The 23,413-nt window shown below is 42.2% G+C and overlaps 1 protein-coding gene across 7 annotated transcripts in view; it reads left to right on the top strand.

The window, feature by feature from the left end:
* The window catches only part of LOC134537087 (transmembrane protein 47), a 107,090-nt gene that overhangs the window by 73,687 nt on the left and 9,990 nt on the right, over window positions 1-23,413 (top strand). For all 7 annotated transcript variants that reach the window (XM_063377355.1, XM_063377359.1, XM_063377357.1 and 4 more), the window contains one exon: window positions 21,550-21,736. In XM_063377355.1, coding sequence (XP_063233425.1) covers window positions 21,550-21,736 — 187 coding nt within the window. The remainder of the gene's footprint in view (window positions 1-21,549; window positions 21,737-23,413) is intronic.

The following is a 23,413-nucleotide window of genomic DNA, read 5'->3' as shown; positions in this document are numbered from 1 at the left end:
TGCACGTCACAAGAGGACTGTGGACTGTGGTTGGAGCTGCACCCCTCGCGGCGGTCACTTAGACCAATCAGAGCTCGTTTAGCGCCCCGGCGTCTGTCCGACCTCTCTGCTCGCGGTGGAAGTTCTGGCGGGGGGGGGGGGGGGGGGGCCTGACAACTTGTATTTAAATCATCCCAGGCCACATTCAATTAGTAGTTAGTTGCAGCTTCTGTCGTGGCCTCGTTTGTAAACCACGCGAGAATGCAAGACGCTAGACTTTCAGCAACCACACACAGTTTTGAAAATTGGCTTCCAAGCGCAGAAGTTGTGTCCCACCTCGCTTGCGTTTTCCGTCGGCCATATTTGGAGAGAACTGTCCCGAAAATGTTTAAATTTCCGGACGTTGCGTGTAAAGAAACTAGCCGTGGTCTTTTTTTTTTATTATAATTATGCATCAGGTTTACACTTGATGAAACTTCCTCGCTGTGAAAGAAAACAACTTTTTTAAAAATTCAAGTTATTGACAGTTTCTTTTGTTTTCATGATTAAAAATGAATTATCAGAATAAGCCGGCGGTATTAATTCGTATACTGTTTTAAAAATTTAATTAATAGTAGTGGTGACTTTTGCGTCTGGCGTGCTATGTTTCGACCTTTGCTTGGTTTATAAACTGGGCCTAACACAGAGTGAGTTGGCGCTGCGTGGGACACTTATTGCATAGGGTAAGTAAGTTAAATTTATTTTGTGATTTATAAGTAATTTTCTTGTTAGAAGCTCTTCTTTTCCGTTAAAATTCCCTTTTTTTAAGTTTCTGAATAATTTATTGGGCACTTATCATCTGTGGGCTATATTTCGTTTACTAAAACGTTGCCGCCGTTTTAACGTTAGACTTTATTTTCAAGCACTTTTAGTGTTTAGTGGACCTTTTAAAGGTGACCTAATTTTTTTTTCTTTAAGTAGCTTCGTAAATCTTATCGACAATGCTTTTCGTGGTGCTCTTTGCATAATTACAACTGGTTAATTGTCGTGGTCGTAAAATTCTTTCTTTGGAAAACTCGAAAATTTCTCTGTCCTGTTAATATTTAATAATTAGAGCAAAATAATGCGTTACGTAATTGTTTTCCGCTATATTTTTTATTGATAATTTGTTTCTGTTACCCCACATTTTTCTAGTGTGTATTCGTGTACAGAATTTTAATTTCCGAATACTTCACTTTTTTTCTTTTTTGTTTCACGATTAATCTAAGTTTATTATATTTTTTATGTATTTTGAAAAGGAGTTAAAAGGCTTTCGAATAGCCTAGAAAAGGCTTAGCCACTGTTGTATTCCCCAGTTTTTTTGTTTGTTTTAAATTCAATTATTCCCTCGGTAGCTCAATGTTGTTTATGGTTGTGTTTGAGCCACATTTTAATTTTATCAGCAGCTATTACTGGCATGCACTATTAATCCGTAATTTTTGTGCTAGTTTTTTGTTAAAACCTGAAATCCGATAGTAAGCCTACAGTTGTATCTGCCGTAAGCGTATTTCATTTTTATTTATCATCAATCGTTTTGCTTGAAGCAGGTTCGTGTGAATTATATTCGCGTTATTTGTTTTACCTCTTCTGCCTAAATGACATGGTTTTCGGTCTCTTTTGTTTCGGTGTTTCGCCTCAAGTAGTTTCGCCTAAAATTAACTTGCGTGAAGATCATTTTGCATATAAGTCGTGGTTTGGCTCTTAAGAAGTAGTTTAGGTCCTTAGGAATTAGTTTGGCCCTTAAGAAGTAGTTTGGCCCTTAAGAAGTAGTTTGGCCCTTAGGAAGTAGTTTGGACCTTTAAGAAGTAGTTTGGGTCCTTAATGGCCGTCTACAATAGCAATGTCCTAAACCGTGTCCGAAGGACACTCGTCGCTGATTGGTCCACGTGACCCTCTGACGCCATGCGTCAAGTGGGCGAAGGTCCGAACCTACCTGGTCCGAAGACATTCGTCAATTTGAACTTTTTGTCCCAACCTGTGCGCTTCGGACATAGAAAAAGAACAGAACACTCACGATATTTGAATTTCCGGTTCCCGTTCGAAAGCGTGGTGTTTGTTTTTGTTATTGAAGGAAATGGAAGGTGTTGTAAGTCACTTATAACTTACATAACTTTCATAAGTTCAATCTTAAACTACATGGCATCAAAACAATAAACAAAAACATTTGGTTTGGCACATTTACTGCGCTCTGGTGACAACTTTAGAAATCAATACATTCGGACATCGGAAATCGCAGTTTTCGGTGAGACGATGTGACGTCACTCACATTCGGATAAGGACACGGACCACGCACAGGTTCGGACTATTGTAGACGGGCTCTAAGAAGTAGTTTGGCCTGGAACTCCAGCATAACGTTTCTACCAAAGTCAATAGTTGTCCCGGTCACTATGGTGTGTTGTGGAAGCGAAGAAAGGGAGGGGGTGTCCGGCATGATGTCCCCCCCCACCCCCTCCGAGCTGGAATGCGGGGCTGCTGGGCCGCCACTTTGTTCAGTCGCCGCTATTGATTTCTGCACCCCCGGCCCGCCCTGACGGGACCGTTGCCATGGCGACCGCAGCGCTCTCTGCTGCAGTGGCCGTACGACACGCCGACTGCGGGCCCAGGTCGCTCCTGCTCCTGATCCTGATCCTGATCCTGCTCCTGCTCCTTGTCCCACCATCTTACCCTCTTCCCCTCGCCATCGGAGCCGTGTGAGAGCCTGTTCAGCAATCCTGCAGCGAGTATTGCCAACGAACCAGTCATTCCTCATTCTGACTTCAATTGTTAGCATGCCAACGTCTACATACAACCACTCCACAACTTCTTGCAGAAAGTAAATTTTTTTTTGACGTGACAACAGTCTAATAAATCGATGAACGCCGGCTGCAAGCACGAAAAAGTGTCCCGTTACGCACATTGTCCCGTTTCGCTGTGTCCCGTTACGCTCATTGTACGCTTGCGCCGCATCTATCTCTCTTCCACTCGATTGGCCTATGCGTCCGAGGAGAAGAAAGACAGCGGCAGCACACAACTTACATCTACACGTGAACTGTTTCGTCGACTGTTTATAAAGTGAAGTGAAAAGTTAATGTGGTTTTCATTGCTTATTACAACAAAAATTTCGGCAATAAAGGTTAATTTTTCTTGCATTTAAAAAATCTGATTACTAGTATAATTTCAAGTATTTATTCTTTTATTATTAAAATAAAAATGATTCTATTTTATTCATAAAAGTATGCAATAATTTCATCAATGTTTTATGACGTCACGTTAAACTATCGTCCGTAAACCGACTTTACAGACAACCAATTTTTTCGGTAGATTAAAAATAATGTGTGTTCTCAATATCGCGTCGGCCCGAAAGTTTAGAAGCATGTCATCGGATCTGAAGTTGTATCCGCTGATACTGGCCGTAAGTGAATACGTGAAAGCTGTCAGCATATCGGCATTAAAGATAAATCGCAAATGCGCCAAATAAATATATGGATTTATTCTCATATTCTTCCCCATTCCCCAAAACAATTAACTTTGTAATTGGTATTATCTTTGAATTTTTTTGGGTGTAATATTTTTGTGGTATCATTTTTGGGTTGTTTTTTTTTTCGTTTTCTTAGTCCATTTTTCTTTGTTTTTCTTTGTTGACCATATTCCTGTTACGGAATATTATGTGGTTTTTATATCCTGTTGACAACAGCAATTTTTTGCTTAATTTGTGTTTTTGTCTTTTGGGTTTTTTGTTGTTTTCTTCTACAGACATACATGTGCTTAGCAATGGCGTATGTCCAAAAGCTTACATCAAGTTTTGTAATTGGTGCCTCCGATCGTTAGTTAAGGTTTTTGTTTATCGTTAAAAAACAATGCTGCGTATGTAAACGGGGTTACCAATACATGCATGTGGGAACGTCATATTATTGAAATAATTTTGCTGTGACAGGATTTCGATACTGATATTTTCCTGTTCCATCGCAAGAAGTAGGTATGTGACGATATATCGGTATTCGATAAGAGACACGAGGCTGTAAATTTATGTCTTTGTGAAGGCCGGGTATGCCGATATACGAGTCGTTATATGCGGGATCATACAAAGCTCTCCCGATATCGGAACGTATCCGGCATTGACGAGGCATCTGCGTCACCCCAAACGGTATAGCGAGACAGATAAAATTGCTGTGAGAGTAGTGTTGCTTGTTTTTTTTTTTTTTTTTTTTTCTGTAGTTCATTTTGAGGCATACAGTATTATGATCTCTATGGACACTAATCCTCTTACTTTGTATTCCAAGCCAGAAATTATAATAAAGTAATGCGTTTGATTTTGATGAGAGATACTGAACGGACTAAGAAATTAAAAATCCCTTCGGGCACAGCCTACAGGGGCAGGTAGATTTCGAAGTAGGCCTACCTATTTTTTCTAGAGTTGTTCTGGAAACTTCTATTAAGTTCTCTAACATTTTAAGAACTTGCATGTACATAACTTTCAAAATTATTGATTGAATAGCTTGTAACGTATTTCATATTATGTCTACTAAGGTAGTTACCGTAAAACGGGGCTACTTTGACATGTTTTGGAAGTTTTTTGGTGGTTACATTTTTTTAACATCCAAAATTAATTATATATTTGATCCAACAGAACAATGTGTTCATTGGCTATCCAATTCATATCAATATTACTCCCCACTAGTCCCCCAAAATTTTATTTATATTTTTAAAAAAGTGTCAAAGTTACCCCGAGTGTGGGGTTACTTTGACAAGGCATTTAAATGCCACTGATGTCAAAGATCTAAAGCGTAAAGGTTTCTTTGACATTATTTAGATAAACAAATATTAATATTTTATACATTATACACAAAAATAAAAAGTAAAAACGAGTTTTTTTAAAACAATTTATCATTTTTATTAAAGACTTATTTAACACAATAATACCAAACACTTAGGTTACAATTATAGGCACATAATCAGTCTTGCAATTATCTTTGAAATCATAATTAACATAAGCATTATTACAATCAACTTTAGTAATAAACGTAACAAATTTGTCAATATAAAAAGCTAAAATTAATTATTAATCCGTATCTTCGCACTCCATACATTCATAGGCAGGATTGGTTGAGCCTTTGTTACACATGCCACAAATCCATTTGTTGCAAGTGATGCAGCAAATCCAGTCAGCAGCATGGTGGTAGAATCTGAAGTCACACTTACAAATGTAACAGAGGTTGTCCTTGTTCTTGCCTTTCTTATTGCGCTTCTTTTTGCCCGTTATTTCCATCTTACGAGACAAATCACTTAGAGGAACACCTTCATCTGAAGAAGTCTGGTCAGTCTCAGGCAGAACCCGAGATGTTGAGGGAATTGATGTGAAGGTCGGGTCATCCTCGATAGCTGAGACAGTTTCAACTGAGACATCATTTTCCATTTCTGGAGCATCATCGAATGCTGGGACATCTTGGGTTGTTATAGAGATCTGTGTACCTGGTTTATGAACGACTTTCTTTCCTCTTCTGTGTCGAATTCTTTCAGAGTTGTAGCCCCTTGTCTCTTTTAAAAACTCCAGCAGACTGCTGTCGAGGACACGTCCAGACTCTTCTGAGCGATCTGCTGGAAGCTTTTTCAAAACGGCTTCCGGATCAAAAGGGCAAAGACCTGTAGTTCTGAAGGAGCTCTGTAGATTTTTTTTTATATTAGGAGCCAATGCATCCATCAATCTCTTTAGCAGCATGGGAAACTGTGGCTTTGGGATGGCGCCCCGTGTTCTTGATTCTTTTCTCCAGCTATCCAGAACCTTCCGCCATTGTTTCTTTAATGGTCCATAGATACCCACATCCAGTGGTTGCATCATGTGCGTCGAGTTAGGGATCAGAGTTGTAAAATAAATGTTGTTTTCTAGTGCAGTTTTGATGACTTCAGGTGAAAAATGAGACGCCAAATTGTCACCAATGACAACGACTTTTTCATTTTCTTCTCTGTGTTCCTTGATGTGCGGTAGCAATATTTTGAAGAACCATACTTCGAAGAGGTTCATATCAAACCAGCCGCTGCTGCTGTTCCTGTAAATAGTTTCAGGTGGCCCACCCAGTGTCCAGTTGTCGTAAAGGTGCTTCGATTTGTAGACAACCATGGGAGGAATCAAATGTCCTTCTGCTGTGCCACAGAACATGATGCTGATAGATGATTTTGAATGCTCCTGGACTCTTTCCACACGTTTGTGCCCTCGGCGTACTAGGACTTTTATCGCACCCGGGTCGTCTGTAATATTTGTCTCATCATAATTATAAATGAGAGCGGGACGTGTCTCCTCTAAAGCTGGTCTCAGATTCTCGAAAAACTCTTTTATCTCGTTAGGACCCACTGATGCCCTTGAAGTTTTGATGTTTGTGGCCAGTCTCTGCGTGAGGTTGTTCCGAGCTGTAAATTCGTTCACAAAGTCATAGCCTGGCAAATTGTCTTTCCACTGTTTTACAACTCTACCTTCCCTGTTGATAATCATTTGAACGATTGTTCGAATGTCAGCTTTTGTGAAAGGAAACCCCCAGTCTGCTAGTACACACAAGGTATCTGCTATTAATTTTTCACTCTGAGGTGTCAAAACAGTGGGGTGGCCTGGCTTTCCTTCGTGCTTGTGATGGATCCTGTTAAGAATTGTGGTCCTATTAATTTTGTATTTCTTGGCAGCACCTGCCTGAGTAAGTGTCCCCGCTCTCACTTCTGCAACAGCTTTAGCAAGGTCTTCATCACTATAATGTCTATAGTTTCGGGCACCGAGTTTTCTTTTATAAGTTCGCACCATTGTGACTCATCTGTAATGCAAATAAACACAAGGTTAACCTATAACAAATAGAAAAACCTTATATACCTACCACCGATTAAATCACATATGCACACATTTATATCTTAATCTACCAAAAAACTATATATGATTACGTAAATAATACTATAAACTTACCGAAAACTAAGCATCCAAACTGAACTAAGACGTATTTACGCACCACACTACAAACACTAACGACGAACACGCTCGGACTAGTCGGTGAGTCAGGTGATCGCAACACAACACACGCGCCCCCCTTACCGCGCCCCCCTCACCAAGCTACCCCCACCGCAACATGTCCCACTTCCCCCACCAACAACTCGTCCCACTTCCCCACTCCCCGCAGTAACCCATTCCCAGCACACACAGCACTCCCTTTCTGCCTCACAAGTCACGAGAATTCGCTCCGCACACGTTTACACCTTATTTTGGCACTCTGTTAAAGTAGCCCCAAAAACTGTCAAAGTTACCCTTAAAGTCAAAGTAACCCCGTTTTACGGTATGCATTTTGTCACCTTCAAACATTATTTTTCATCCCTTGCACTAATACGTTGTCGTATAAAATTTGCTTTGGATATTAAGATGGTTTAAAACAAATTTCAAAGTATTAGATAGAAAGGAAGTTTGGAATTATTTTTTTTAAATTTCAACTCATGTTTTTACCATTATTTTCACCCCGTGCGGTAATGGTTGGCTACATTAAAATTTACTAAAGTCAAAAGTTTTTACACAATATTTAGAAAGTTTAAAATAATTGAGAACGGAATTGGTATAGTGTACATGGTACGAAAGTTTTATTTTTTTCATTTCAACCCCTTAGAGTAATGGTTCTTCTTATAAAAAACTGTTTCAAACCAAAGTTTTAGGTAATTTTTATAAGATTAACAAGTAATTGTTATATATGTAATAGTTTAATAATAAGGGAGTTGGGAATTTTTTTGTCCTTTAACCTCTGTTTTTCTCTTCCTTTGCAGCAGTGGTTGGTTTTATATTTTAAAAAAAATGTTTCAGACAAAGGTTTTGGGTAGTAAAGGTTTACAAACAATTTGAACGGATTTGATAATGTGTCTACTAACGGATTTAAAAATTGTTTTGTCTTTCAATCCCTGATTTTGCACCCCTTGTTGGTCGTACCAAAAATGTGTAGACAAAAGTTTTTTATGTTACTCCTACACGTTATATTACGTTCAAATGAATGCGATATTGGTCATATTTAGGGATATATGGCCATTTTTCTGTTTTTTAACATCCCCATTTCCACCCCTTTGGTCTGATTTTGCCCGTTAACGAACTCGACCGATATTTTGCATCACCTTATTTTATGTATCAGTTTGAAAGTTATTTGTACAAAAATACGGCAGTTATGCCCATAAAAATATATAAAATTTTGATTTGATGATGGTTTTGGGGTTTGTGGATCATGAGACGAAACACTATATAAAAGTTTCCGGAAGTCGCACCATTGTAACGGCTACAATAGGTTGTTGTTCTTTGAAATCTACCTAACACACACACACACACACACAATTAGCCAATGTCAAATGTTGAATGTATAGACAGCCCAGCACAGAGAATACAATAGAAGGAATTAGTCAGAAAAAATATCACAACACAGACTGAAACAGTGTGCTGGCAACGACTGCAACAAGAACAGTAGTTACAGCCAAACAGACGTTGGGCAAAACAGCGTCGAACAGACGAATTTAAGTAAATTATTCCCATTGCAAGAATCCTTCAGAGACTAAATTCAAAATCGCGTCTATATGGGCATTAGAGAAGAATTTCTTAAAATGTCGAAAAATCAAATGTCCTGTTAAATTTCTCAGGCCATTTAGGAATGACGCTAGCTTAATCCAGTGAAACGGCGTGGCGGATGAAGTAATCTTATATGGTAGGCAGGGAGTTGAGGAATAAATACAGGGAGATGGTAGCAGGGAGATAATAAGGAATACTGGGGATAGTTTAGGCAGGGATTTGATAAGGAATACAGGGAGTCGATAAGGAAGAAACCAAGAAAAGACGGAGCCCTTAAAGTTCTGGACTATCCGCGGGCACCTGCTTCACTTGTTACTGTGGCCGAGTCTTGTCCCTGGGAGGCCTTCATTTCACAGACGAGAGAGCCACACCGGAAGTTCATGCTCGCTTTTTTTTCCGTACCACAACAGGTGTATTTATTTGGGATGTAGCTTATTCATACGTCTTACGCCGTTCTATCTCATTGTATAAACCGGTGTGGCTTTAAATTTTGCGGTCGATTAGGATAGGTTAGCTACATCATAAATACTTTAAAACATTGTTGATGGTTGGCTATATTAGGTAAGTATAGCTACATTAAAAATACTGTAAAATCATTTTATGGTTGCTTAGCAAATAACTTTTTTAATATGTAGCTATCCAGGGTTAGGAAACTGTTTACATGATTTCACAGTATCTTTAATGTAGCTATCCTAACCAAGTCCACAATGTTTTAAAGTATTTATAATGTAGCCAACCTAACCTAATTGACCATTAGTTATTACGAGTTGTCCAAAATAAACATTCACATACACACGGCAAACGAAAAAAAAAATATGGCGGCGTACAGATAAATACCGTTGCCTTGTTTATGGTCTTCTCTTTATCAACACCGCCATATTTATTTACAATGAACCAAAAAAAAAAAGCCCGAAGGTGCACGATCGGGCGTTCGGCTCTCTCGTCTGTGAAAAGGCTTCCCGAGTCTTGTCCCTTGGTGCGCCCCTCCTGTCTCCCTCCTCACCCCTCTGCCTGCCCCCTGGAGCCGTGGCGGGGCTCGTTAATAAGTGAGCAGGGAGAAGCGGCGGTGTTCACCGGGTCGTCTTGTCGCCGGTAATGTGATTGTCGCTCCGCCGATGTCCCCCCCCCCCCTCCCTCACTGTTCTCCTGCGCGCCGCGCATTGGGCAGCTTCCCGCCTGTCGCTCGGGGGAGCTCAATTGTTGCCCCTTGGAAGGGTTCTGGCAAGGGTTTGTCAGCGACTGGAATGGCAGCCCATCCAATTTCTGAAAACATGTTTCTTTTAAGTGTATAAATCATCCTGAAAACTTGCCCTCTGGAAGGGCAGCCCATCAGGATTTTTCTGACAGTGGTTAGTTTAGATTAGGTTAGGCTAGCCTAGGTTAGGTTATGGTATTTCGACGTTAAGATACATTTAAGAAACACACACAAATTCATTCAGTTGTTTTTCAATTTGCTCCTGTGTCCCCCCCCCCCCTCCCCGCAGCAATATTTTTCGGCGTTGTGGTACACAGCAGTTTTCTAGCTGTCAGCGTTGCGGTCAATTTGGCATTCGGCGTTATCGTACGTTCGGCGTCGTGGTAACGACCCGACACAGCCCCACGCAGTTCGGCGTAGCCCCGTCATCAGTCGCCTGCGAGTGGCGACGATGCAGGGCAGCGAGCAGGCGCGGCAGAAGCCCTAACGACCGAGGCCCATTAGCCCCTCGAGGGGGGGGGGGGGGGTAGGGGGTGGTGGTAAAGGTCAGAGGTCAGGGCGAGCCGCCACGTGTCCTCATCCCCCCACCCCCACCCCCTTCTTCCATCAGTACCGCGTCTGAAACACGGGTGTATTGGCGATTTTTAAAATTTTAAACGTGATATTGTGTTACAGACGTAATGCTGAGAGATTCCCCAGGTAAACAGTGTAGCAAAGACAGAATTTAGCAATTTATTTTTTTAAATGATATATCCAGCATCAGACAATTTTGGAATTCTGTGTCTGTAAATATGCGATACATACTTATACTCAGGCGCGATAAGAAGAAAACAAAAAGGAATGAATTTTTACGATGTGCGCGCATCATGCAACGATATTTTCACGAGATGAAAAAAACAGCTATTAAATAAAAATTGTATATGTGCTTTTTTAAATCTGATACATAATGATTGATATTGAACACTGTTCCAAATCATTTAAAACATAAAGTTATTGTGGATATAAGTGAATGAAATTGCGTTTATAAACTTGTAAGCCTCCATTGTCGCTGGCAGGGAGTGTATGTGAAGGGTTTAGTAGTCTCCTGGTCGTTTTGTGATGTTATGTTCCCGTGTGTATAATTTGGAATAAAAATTCAGTGTATTGATTTTCATTATTAGTTTATCTAGATTATCTGACTAAATTAAATAATTGTATACTCAGCGGCAACTGTCATACTGTTATTCAGTTGTGGGCGACTCGCCAAAAGAACTAAGAGTTAGTTCCCCCCCCCCCCCCCCTTATTTTTTTGTCACTCTCAAGTTCCCTCCCCTCCACTCCTCTCATTCCCATTAGTGTCGGCCACTCCCAGAATCTCAGATGGGCCCAGTTGCTTTTAACGTAGGCCGAGTTGCGGCAGTTGACTCGTGTGTCGAGGATCCACTACTGCTGCTCTGTGGTCTGCCTGCGTGCTAACAAATCACAGTTGGAAGTGCCTCTCTCTGCATGGCGTAGCTTCTAGTGGCTCACAAGTGTAAAATAAAAAAAAAGCCAGTTTTTAATAGTGCATTCCAGCTGATTCTAACGTTTAAATATCCTCGGTAAGTGTTTATAAGTTGGTTAGATGAAATAGTCTTGCTGCAGTGTCATTTGGAATACGTGTAGTATGTCGGGTGGTGATTTATTTTTTTTATTTTGTATGTTCTCGAGTACGTGTCATGCGTTGAGAGCAAATAACCAGCAAGAAGATATCTTGCGTGGTATTGATCCCCCATTATCAGGGATGCGACCGCAATTGTCGACCAGAAACGTCGGGTGAATTATTCGCCAATGACGCGGCTACAACCCAGAAGCCAAGCTACTTCGGACTACTTGCTTACGTTGTAAACCAAACACTTTGGATTTGGACTCCCCCCCCCCCCCCCCCCCCCCACCCCCCCAAGAAGTGCTGACCCCACCCCGACAGATGGCGTCACACGTCGCGTTTGTACTTGTATCTGCGTCGCTCCGTCGCCTGGCAACGGGCTCTCCTCCCAGCATGCACCTCGCGTGTCGCGGTAACGAGCGAAGGCGCACCTTGTTAGCGGTGTTGCCCCTCCCCCCTCTACTTGCGGGACTAATGGGCCGGGAATAGCTAAACGCAGGCGGGATCTCTGCGTACCGGCGCCTTTGTTTTTCCTTTTTCGCAAACAATTTCCCCTGGCGTGGGTCGCGCTCGTAACTAAGTGGTCGCCTGCACCGCTAAGTTAATGATGACACGGAGGATTGTGTAGCGCACAAAAAAGTGCATTTTCATTCAACATTTTTTTTTTACGTGTAGATGTTGATATTTTTTTTTTGACGTGACAACGTCTAATAAATCGATGAACGCCGCCGGCTGCACGCACGAGAAAGGATGACTCATTGTCCCGTTACGCTCATTGTACGCTTGCGCCGCATCTACCTCTCTTCCACTCGATTGGAACAAACCATCGATTTGACTTTTTCGAGGCACATTAAACTTGAAACAACTCCCATTCGTTTCCTTTTTTTTCCTATCGTCCTATCCTTAACACAATAACACAGATTGGAAGAAGTTAAATAGCAAACATGTATAAAAGTTATAGTTAAAATAATCTGTTCGTTAAAGTATTAAACATATTTGAATTAATGAGAATTTTATTCATAAAATTATGCAATCATTTCATCAATGTTTTGTTATGACGTCACGTTAAACTATCGTCTGTAAACCGACTTTACAGACAACCAATTTTATCAGTGGGTGTCTGTTCACAGAAGTTAGACCATTCGAGCTAACAATTGCTTGGGGGGGGGGGGGGATTTAAACAAATAATTATGTTAACGCATGCGAAATCACAGAATTATTAAATTGAAACAACATTTCTTCGTTTTAGTAACTTGAAAGCAATGATATCGTTATTTAAAGAACACTGGCTGGACAACCACGCGCCGACATCTCTCTCTCTCTCTCTCTCTCTCTCTCTCCCCCCCCTCTCTCTCTCCCCCCCCTCTCTCTCTCTCTCTCTACCTCTCTCTCTCCCCCCCTCTCTCCCCCCCCCCCCTTTCTCCCTGCATTGTCGCCTCGCCAGAATGCAGCAAGTTAGTTCAACCTTAGCGGGCGATGTCGAGTCCCGAAAGTATCGAAATAATTGGGAATCGATTTTGAATTCCAGGTTCTTTTACATCAAAAGTGTTAAAACAATGTTAACGACACAACAGCAAGGAATCAACGATAACCTTCATTATAACCAATAATATTTTTTTGCAATCCTAATGCGTTAATTCTTTCTCAATTATTGTCTTTTATTATTGGAATTTCAAAGATTGCCGTGCGCACCCCTGACTTGTTGATCTGCATGTTTTATTGTAGTATCACTGCTTTCCTGGATTCTTATTTGTGTGGTGTTTTGTTTTAAATCATGCCTGATAGCGCAAATCGTCTGTTAAAATTCACACGATTGTAATATACATCACAGTTGCCAATTTACCTTTAGGGATAAACAAATTAACAGCTGTCATACTATCGAGTATTGAAAGCTTAGTGCAATATGCACGAGCTGTTTGCGTATCAGCCGTCGGCAGACTTAAAATGACACGAGTAGACGCAATTTCGACACTTAACTATCGATTGTATCTACTTCCCGAAAACTTCTTGATGCTTGGACTTTTTGTCGTTTTAAAACCTAATGATAGCTTAACATAGTTAGTACATGATCACGAATATATATGATTACATAAAAAACGAAATCCGAGCATTTAATTTTCTATAAGGAAAATGGAAGTGTCTGATGCATCAGTTGGCGGAAGCTTGCTGGTTAGCGCCGCGCAGAAACTGAGAGCGACGTGTGTTTTCCGGAGCACGTCTACAGCTCAGGCGAGACGGCGCAGGGAACATCTAACTAGACGTGTCGTCGCTGGTTCGTCGGAGCCAGCACGATGTGAGACATGCCCCCTCCCCGTGGATCACTCAGCCACGCCTCATGCATCTCGTGGGGAAGCCTACGATTCACTCGTCCTTCTGGGCATACCCGAATACTCACGTTGGCAAGCCTTCTTTCAACAGACGAGAGAGCCAAACGTCCGATACTGCATCTTCGTTTTTTTTTTTTTGGTTCATTGTAAATAAATATACAACTCATGATAACTAATGGTCAAAAAGGTTAGATTAGCTACATTATAAATACTTTAAAACACTGTGGACGGTTGATTTGGTTAGGATAGGTACATTAAAGATACTGTGAAATCATGTAAACGGTTTCCCCCAAATAAATACACCTGTTGTGGTACGGGGGAAAAAAAAAGCGAGCATGAACTTCGGGGAATTTCGGGTTTGGCTCTCTCGTCTGTTGAAAGAAGGCTTGCCAACGTGAATATTCGGGTATGTCCAGAAGGACGAGTGAATCGTAGGCTTCCCCATCTCGTGGCCTCAGAGCCCGTCTGGTCAGGGGTGTATCTGTGTGTCTCCTCTGGACTGGCGCGCAGTCTTCTCTCCAGTGCATCTGAGGAGTTACTGTAACATCACATGGCGGGGGAATGAAGATAAAATGTGATAGTGCAAGATCTCTGAATGTTTCCAAAGACTCTTCCATCGGATGTTTCATGCCTGAAAAATTATTCTGAAATTAACGCGTTCTGGCCCATTTTCACGCTTCGAAAAAAAATACGGGTTTTGAAAAGTAAATCTGGGAACCGAAATACACAGACACCACTCGTTCATCTGAAACAGCTCTGCGATGGTGCGGTCTCGCCTGAAGCTGTGCACACACGCACACACGGGGTGTTGCCCTGGTGGGCGGGGCACCCACGCCTTCGTCGAACAAGCACAAGGGCTGTGCCGGACTTCCTGTCGCCCCCGCTTCCGGTGCAGTCGCCCTTCCGGTCCGCGGCGCGCGCAGGGAAGCCTGCCCCGCCATCTTTGTTTCCTTCTTTGCCGACGCTATCCGGTCCCAGCTACAGAATTTGTCGACCTATCGTGTGTATTGAGTTACGTATAAACTCTTCAAAGCGAAGCGTTCCTTTTTTTTTTTTTTTTTTTTTTTAGTACATGCTGGATTTGGGGGGGGGGGGGGGGGGGGGGGAAGAGGATAAGTTGCGACTTTTTAGTTCAGCGTGCATCCATCCAAACTCCCCATTTCAAATTCTCTGCTCGCGTTTGAATTTTTTTTTGCTGTTTGTGATGTTGGAATGCTTTTTCCGCCTCTTTCGTATAGCTTTTAAAGTCTTCTCTCTGGCTGCTTTCTTTCTTCCTTCCTTTTTTTCCCCGACCGTTCACACTGCCTCACGCACACGCACACGCACACGCACACGCACACGCACACGCACACGCACACGCACACGCACACGCACACGCACACGCACACGCACACGCACACGCACACGCCGCGCAGATAGGCCGGTCTCGCCCGGACACACACATGCCTCGGGGCTCGCGAGTTGGTTCCGGTCAGGGTTGCCTGGTGTTCTCGCCGATTATTTTTGAAGTGAAGCTTCTTTGCTCGGGGGGGGGGGGGGGGGGGGCTACAATTTTTCGAGCGTTGCGAAAATTCCGATCGCACGAGGGGAATAGTTAGGGGCGTGGTGGGGAAACCGGTAGAGGACTAGACGGTAAGGGGGAAGTAGAAACGACGCAGCATACTTGCATACTTACTTACATGCTTACATACTTGCACACTTGCATACTTTCATACATGCACGCTTGCATACTTGCACGCTTACACGCTTGCATACTTACACGCTTGCATACTTGCACGCTTACACGCTTGCATACTTGCACGCTTGCATACTTGCATACATGCACACTTGCGCACAGGCCCATGTTTGGTGGCAAGAATAGGCTTCTGCCACTACTACTTCGGCACTACGACACCTCTCGCCGTAAAGAGGCGAGATTGTTTTTGTAACGAGCCTGCATAAGTTTGCCTTGTTGGGTTGAGTTGGGGAGGGGGTGGGTTGCGACTGCGCTTCATAATTACTTGCCTGGTCGGCGTTTGAAGTCCCCCCTCGCCCAGGGGTCGTGGAACAGCGAGTCAAAGGAGCCGCACCTCCCCTCCCACGCGCTCTTATCGAACTAATTAACACTGACGGGCGTAGGGGCTTTGACCGGGCGCCGACCTGGCCTTTGTCATTGTTTTTTTGTTCGTTCGCACGCGCCCACCGGCTGGCTGAGAACTGACAAAGGCCAGTGTGCGCAAGGCAGGCGGACAAAGGCCAGTCGTCTTTGCCGGGCTGGTGGTCCATGGCGCGCAGTTATCAACCCCGCGAGTGATACTGTAGAGCGAGCCGTTGGCATGCCCCCATTTCACTTGGCTCGTGATTTTTTATTTTTATTTATTTATTATAATTATTTGAGTGCCTACCAACAGTCAGCCTTTAACAGGTGGGCACTTAACAAATATTACAAAACACAATAATAACTCAACAATAAAATGGGACAACACAAACACATGACTATAATAATAAATTTTATTTATCTTTTTACACAGGGAGACTGTGATATCTGAGCGGGGCCGTAACATTACATGGCGAAGAATTTAAGATTAATGTGTAATGAAAGATTTTTTTTTTCCCGTGCTTTAAAGAAGTTATGCGGGTGGCCCTTAAAATGCTATTTGAACGCAAGTCCCACAGCACCGCCGCTGCCCATGATTGGTGCCGTGGACGGGCATGGACAGTCGGGCAATGCGGCTGACTAGGAACCAGACCTATTCTACCGATTGCATCAGTCACCGCAGCCACTGGACTACAGTTTCCGTGTTTACTGATTTACTGTGCGCACGCTAGGAGCAGCACTGTCGTGTGGATCATGCATGTGTAGTGGTATACAGGCGCCATTTTGAGCCAGGAGCCAGGAGAGGCTTCGTTGTTTGTTTTTTTTGTTTTTTTTAATGCCCGCCACGGGACGACTTGTGTTCTTCCCCTCCTGTGTCTGTTCCTTTCCCTTGCGCGCATGCGTACTAGCGATATCGTAGATTTGGTTTGAAGGGATTCTTCGTTGTCGAGCTCTTGAAGCGACAGGAATTATGAAGCTAAGCTTAAAGTGAGGTTGATCATTTTCGTTGTGATCGAGAGCAAGATAGGTCTCATGTAACCTTGTTGAGTGTGATAAGTAGAGACCGGAAAAATTCGCGGGTTCAATGACCTCCAGGACAGACTCCAATATCCTCTACACACTCGGGCAAATACCAACTGTTCATTGGCTGCTGACTTGTTAGTCGTCTCGACTGGATGGCCTGTGATTCGACACTTCTATGAGTGAGGGTCTCTGATTGGCCCTCAGTCCACCAGATTAACAGTGAACCAATTACAGAAGCAGCACAAAGGTATAATTATTTGAATTTTAGCATAACACTGAAACGAACCCGCGAATTTTTCAGGTCTCTAGTGACAAGCTATATTCGCCTTAATCCTTAAGTGTTTGGATTGTAATTGCTTGTTTATGATAGTTCAGAAGCCTTATAGTTTTATGTTACCACGCTTTGTTCGTGACGGTCCGGGGTTCATTGTAGAGTATAGGCGTGCTTGACTATAGTGTAGCCTGTATACTAGTCCTTTAGCTCACGATGTTGGTAATGTTGGGTTCAGCATTCGCAATCTGGTAATGTGTAAGTTGTAAAACAAGTGATTAGAGTATTTGATGTGACTCATTGATTTTAGTCAACAGGCAGTCGATGTCAAATTTAATTTGTGAGATTTAGCAATGTTTGGGCTCGTAGCGAATTAATGCCCAATGTACACGGGCGATCGTACTTTTTAGTATTGACCTTGAACTTGTGTTCAGTTATGCAAAGCTGGTAGTTGCTCTTTTTTGTTGCACTTCGTGAGAGATCTTGCAACGAGTTTCAATGTTAACTTGTTTGTAGATACGTCAGTTTAAGAAACATGTGTGGCCATATAGGCGTGAGTTTTTTTTACAAGGCGTGTGAACCTTAATCAATTCAGTAATTGTTTCATGATACTTTTGGCATTAGTTGATTGTATTTTATCATTCTTGTAAAAAATAAAATGTGTCTAAAATTTCCAATCTTTCACATTCATACTGTATAAACAACTTGCATTTATTTCAGCTTAATTTAAATAAGTAACCAAGGCAAGAGGGGGACCACCGTGGTCAATTGCTGAGGGTTACAGTATTATTAATAAAATTTCGTTCCTATTTAAATGATCCTCCCCTCTTGATTTTTTTTTTTTAATTTTAGGTGAGAATTTATAATTTAGCTTCAGCCCTTTTAGATTGATGGCTATTCAAGGGTGGCTGGTCGCGGTGATAGGCCTGATTTGTTTGGCTCGCGGCTGAAGGGGAAGGAGGGGAAGTGGTAGGAGGTGGAGGGGGGGTAATGGACCGTCTCTTGGCGAAGAGTTGACGCTGCACTTCCTGGGAGCGCGCAGCCATCTCTTTTTGTCTTCCCTCGCGACAGTTTCCCCCAGTTTCCCCCGCGGGCAGCTAATTGGGAAGCCTGCCAACCCCTATCGGCGCGGGGAAGCCGCCAGAACTCGTTAACCGGAGACACCGCCCCTCTGTCTGAGGGGAGAGACCCTCCCTGCTGTTGTCAGCCGAGCTCGAAGCATGGCTCCGTGCAATAGTGGTTAGTAGGGCTCCTCCTTTCCATTGCCAACATTTAACATAGTTTCATATACGTTGCACAATTTATTTTCTGCAGATTGGTAGGTACTTTTCCAACAATTTTTTACGTGCTAACAGTCTTAATAAATCGATGAATGCCGGCTGCACGCACAAAAATTTTTTTGTCACGTTCCGCCTGGGCCGAGCGTGCAAGAACCTGCCAACCACCGTGCGAGAAAATCTTCTAAAAGGTTAAGGCGGGCTTTTTAACTAATTGTTCGTGATTATATTTAAACGAAATTATTGAAATGAAATTTGCAAAAAACTGTAAATAATATTTGAAAATTAAAAAGTATGCAATTTTCATCAATGTTTTTCTTATGACGTTATCACGTAAAATTATCGTCCGTAAACCGACTTCACAGACAACCCCCCTTTTTCCAGATGTTAGAGGGTATTATGGACCGTTCCTAAGTAAAGACTTAAGTGAGCCGTTGTGTTGTAGAGATAGACAAAACTTATGTTTTATTTGGTTCTCTTGCACTGCATATGTACAGTACTAGCAGGCCAGGGTGTTCATAGTTGCACTTTACAAAGCTCTTAAAAATCAATCACACTTAATACTTTTTTTCCCCCAAAGATAATAGTTGTTTATTTTAGAAAATATTTAATCCTAAAAAAAAATGAGTTTACGCCAGTTTCGGTATAGTAATTTTTATTTGCTGAATAACATTGACTCAGCATTTTACGTAAGTTCGTAATATCATACATAAAATTGAATATAAAAATATTGTAATTTTTTAGTGTTCATTTAGTAAAAAGGAAAATATTTTTAAGGACGTTTTTATGCCTACAGTTCACATTATTATTTAGTATGCAATGGATTATCTGTAGGCCTACACTTATTTTTTCTTAGTATTTCCGTAATTTCTGTGGAAGCGACATAGTTTCCATGTAGCAAGCGCAGGTGTCTTTACATACCTACAGGATGTGGTGCAGATTGTTTTAGGAACAGACAAGAATTTTAACTATCCGTAATATATTAATTTTAAAGGCTATAAAAGCACCGTTTGGAATGTAAAGATACTTCTCTATCTTAAAATTCTGAAGGAAAAAAAATGGCGACTGACATAATTTTTTTTTGTAAGTGTTATGCGAATTAAAAAATAATACTAAATGTGTGTCAATCGAAAGTTTACATATTTTCACTCGTAAAAAAACCCATGTAACATTGAAGTGGAAATATAAACCAAGTTGTACTAAGAAACTAAATTAACTGTTTTATTTAAATTTAAATGTGTACAAGTGACCCTCGGTACTATTTTCTCGTACAAGAAGAGAGCGCGAATTTCAGGTCGTCAATTTTGACGTCCCTTTTGCGAGAGTAGAGTACTTCCCGATAGCGACCTACCCTGTAAAGGATACGCCCCAATGTGTTTCTCAGTCTATTCTACACACTGATTCAAAACAAGTCAACGAAGAAGACACATACTATTGCGTTACTGTTTCCGATGACTAGAGACCTGCAAAATTCGCCGATTCATTCGGTGATAGTCTAGAATTCAAACACACATACCTCTTGGCTAATTTTGCTATTGGCTTACTGTTCATATGGACGAATCTCAACCAGTTATAAACCCTCAACCAAAGAAGGATCGAATCACAGACAAACCAGCTTACAAGTCGGCAGCCAATGAACTTGCGTTATTTGCCCGAGTGTACAGGGGTATGTGCAGTCTATCCTGAAGGCCATCGAAACCGCGAATTTTGCAGGTCTCTACCGATGACTTTTAACTTTCTTTCGAGACATCATATTTGGCGTTTATGTTCATAGTTGGATGACGTTTTGACTGACGACTTGTATGAAGCACAGAGTAGAGATGGATCGCAACCAAGCCTGCACACGTTCGCACAGATGGCACAGATGTACTTGACGAGACGCCAGCCAATCACGTGGGACTGGACGCGCATGCCAGCCAGTGCTGTATTGTGACTGCCATCTCTCCCCCTCCACAGCGGGGCTGTCACGGCTCGACGCGGGCAGCTAGCCGGTGGTTTATGCCCCTCTGCCCCAGGGCTGGCAGGCGTGACGGGCGGAGTGAATCACTGAGATTTACACTTCTGGCTCCGACTGCCATTTGCCCGCGGCGAGTCTCTGCTCTGATTGAATCATTGGCGAGACATTCTTCTCTTCTCTTCTCTTCTCGCTGCTGTCCGTCCGTCCGTCCGTGAAGGGAAGAGTCACTCACTCACGGAGCTGCTGTGATATACTGTAAGAGGAAAAAAAAGGGTGTTCGTTGTCTGTAAAATCGGTTTACGGACGATAGTTTTACGTGATAACGCCATAAGAAAACATTAATGAAAAATTGCATACTTTTTGAATTTTCAAATATTATTTACAGTTTCTTGCAAGTTTAATTTAAATAATTTGTTTAAAAATAATCACGAACAATTAGTTAAAAAAGCCCGCCTTAACCTGTTTGATGTTGTAGAAGATTTTTTTCTCGCACGGTTTGGTTGGCATGTTCTTGCACGCTCGGCTCAGGCGGAAAATGACAATTTTTCGTGCGTACAGCCGGCGTTCATCGATTTATAAGACTTTATCACGTCAAAAAATCAGTTTCTCGCCGTTTCATGTTGAAGGAGATGTCCCGCTCTCTGCTTGTTGTTCACCGCGAGGAAGTCGCAAAGAGCAGGAGACATGTTTGTGGTGGAGAGCCTGTGCGCAGTAGCCCGGAGTGTAGGGAAACCTGTAAAGACGAAATATAAAACAGAATAATAAGATGCGTACCGTGAGCTTGTTATCTCTTGAGACACGTCCTGATTTCGTAACTCGCTCCGACCAATTTATTTGTTTTTGAAAAATGATCGGAAATAACACATGTATATATAATTGTTATATCATTTCTACACATGAATTGGCGTGACGTGATAGATTAGCCCCGTCAGGTTTTGGAGAAATCATCTCCGAAGTTTCGGTTCGACCGTGCAGTCGCCATCTTCAGGAGCGACTGCGACATACTGTGGGTTGTCTGGACAGCCCATGCATCCTGATACAGGGACGGATCCAGAATGTGGATCAGGGGAGGGTCGAACTACATTTTCTGATTGAAATGTTTAGTACGTATATGTGGTTCGAAAACCTGCAGTACTGCAGTAAAATAATACTTACGGAGTTTGGTAAACTACGGTAAGGAAACTGTGAATATGTTTGAGGGATGGGGAGAGGGAGTCATGCCGCCAGTGTGAAAGTGTGGAGTGTGAGGGGTGTGTGTGCAGGTGATAGCCTTCATCTGCGGCCTGATCGTGATCGTGCTGATGATCATGGCGCTCGCCTCCACCGACTGGCTGATGGCCACGGGCTGGCGCCAGGGCCTCTTCATCCACTGCATCGCCGACGACGCCCCTGTGCCGCTGCCCTTCAACGTGCAGGCCGCCCCCGACTGCTACCAGGCGCGCGACGTGGGTGCGTGCGCGCTCTACCTTACCCTTACCTTTACCTTCTTACCTTGCCTTCTCTTACCTTCTCTTACCTTCTCTTCTTCTCTTACCTTCTCTTACCTTCTCTTCTTACCTTACCTTCTCTTCTCTTCCCTTGCCTTCTCTTCTCTTCTTACCTTCTCTTCTCTTGTCTTACCGTCTCTTCTCTTGCCTTCTCTTCTCTTACCGTGTCTTCTCTTCTCTTACCGTGTCGTCTCTTCTCTCATCTCCTCTCCTTGTCCCTCGGCACCCCACATGTCCAGTCTTTGTGTTGTGCCAACTCTCAGATATTTACTAAAGATGCACTGAAAACTACTGTTGGTTTTTGGTTGTTAGCTAGATGTATTCTACGTGTCTTCTGCTATTTAAAAAAACAAAACAGGCAGATATTAATGTTAGCAATTTCGGCTTGACTGTTTGAATGTATTTTTTTTTTTTTTTTTTTTTTAAGTAGTAGTTTCAATATTTATTGGCAGCATATTTTAAAACCTTTTTACTATAGTTATATTTTTTTCTTTCGGCAAGCAGACTGGAAACACAGAAACACTGTGCTCTTGTTACGTAGCTAGTACTGTAGTGGCTGGAGCCAGCTCGGGGAGGTGTGGGTTCCAGCATCTGCTCTTATGATTGCACGTTTTGACTTGTTAAACGTGATTGATGTTATAACAGGGTGTCCAGCGACCTGGGAAACCTGGGAAACCTGAAAAAGTCAGGGAATTTTGGTGGTCAGGGAAAAGTCAGGGAAAATTCAGGAAAAATTGTGAAAGTTCTGGAAATGACCAAAACCACTAACCACTCGCTTATCATGAAGGTTTTTCTCAAAGTTTTACAGAATACACTCTTTAGTTTTACTATTTGACAAATCAAATCATATTTAAACTAATGTTTTCCTTTACGTATCTGGACTTGCGACATACAAGCGTACTGCTTTCATGAAGTCTATAAATTTAAATACCTACCGTATGTATGACATGCATACCGTATTTTGATGATAATACCGCACCCAACGTTAGGAAGGGGACAGATAATACCATAGTTTGTAAACTTGTTAGCTACTGTTCATAGTTAGTATGCCTAATATATTGCTACAGTACTATATTTTGGGTTACAACATACCATACTTTTGGCGGTTGTCGAGTGTACCCGAAGGTTACCGAAGCTGGCTGAACCGACCACTGGCGCCATTACTGCAGTTTCCTCCGTTTGATTACACGTTTCGTCAGTTCTCTCAGATTGCCAAACATAATTTTCTTTGAAAGATACAAATATTATTTTGGAAATTTTTGTACTCTAATCATAGCCAAAATACTTATGAATTTTAGTGCTGTGATCTTAGGAAGTTATAAAATGTAGCATATTTCTTTACACTGTAGCGATGTGCATACAAACTTACGCTTTGTTTATTGCGAATCTTTCACGGTCTTTCTGCTAGATTTTACTGGAGCTGTGACTAGGCCTCTACAATTTCTGTGAATAATGTCTAAATTCAAACATCGTTCAATCCTACATAGTTACTTGACCCAGCATTTAGTTGGTGCGCGGAAGTGCCGGGCGATAAATTTAATTTTTTTTGTAAATTATGCAAGACTGTCGTTTTCCTCAGTAATATGGGCAAACAAGCTCTTTCAAGCCACATGAAAGGCCAAAAAAAAACACCAACGTG

This window comes from Bacillus rossius, chromosome 11 (assembly GCF_032445375.1).
Source record: "Bacillus rossius redtenbacheri isolate Brsri chromosome 11, Brsri_v3, whole genome shotgun sequence".
In the NCBI taxonomy this organism is placed as follows: domain Eukaryota; kingdom Metazoa; phylum Arthropoda; class Insecta; order Phasmatodea; family Bacillidae; genus Bacillus; species Bacillus rossius.
Note: the sequence above shows the minus strand (reverse complement) of the source record. Positions and strands in the feature narration are given on the sequence as shown.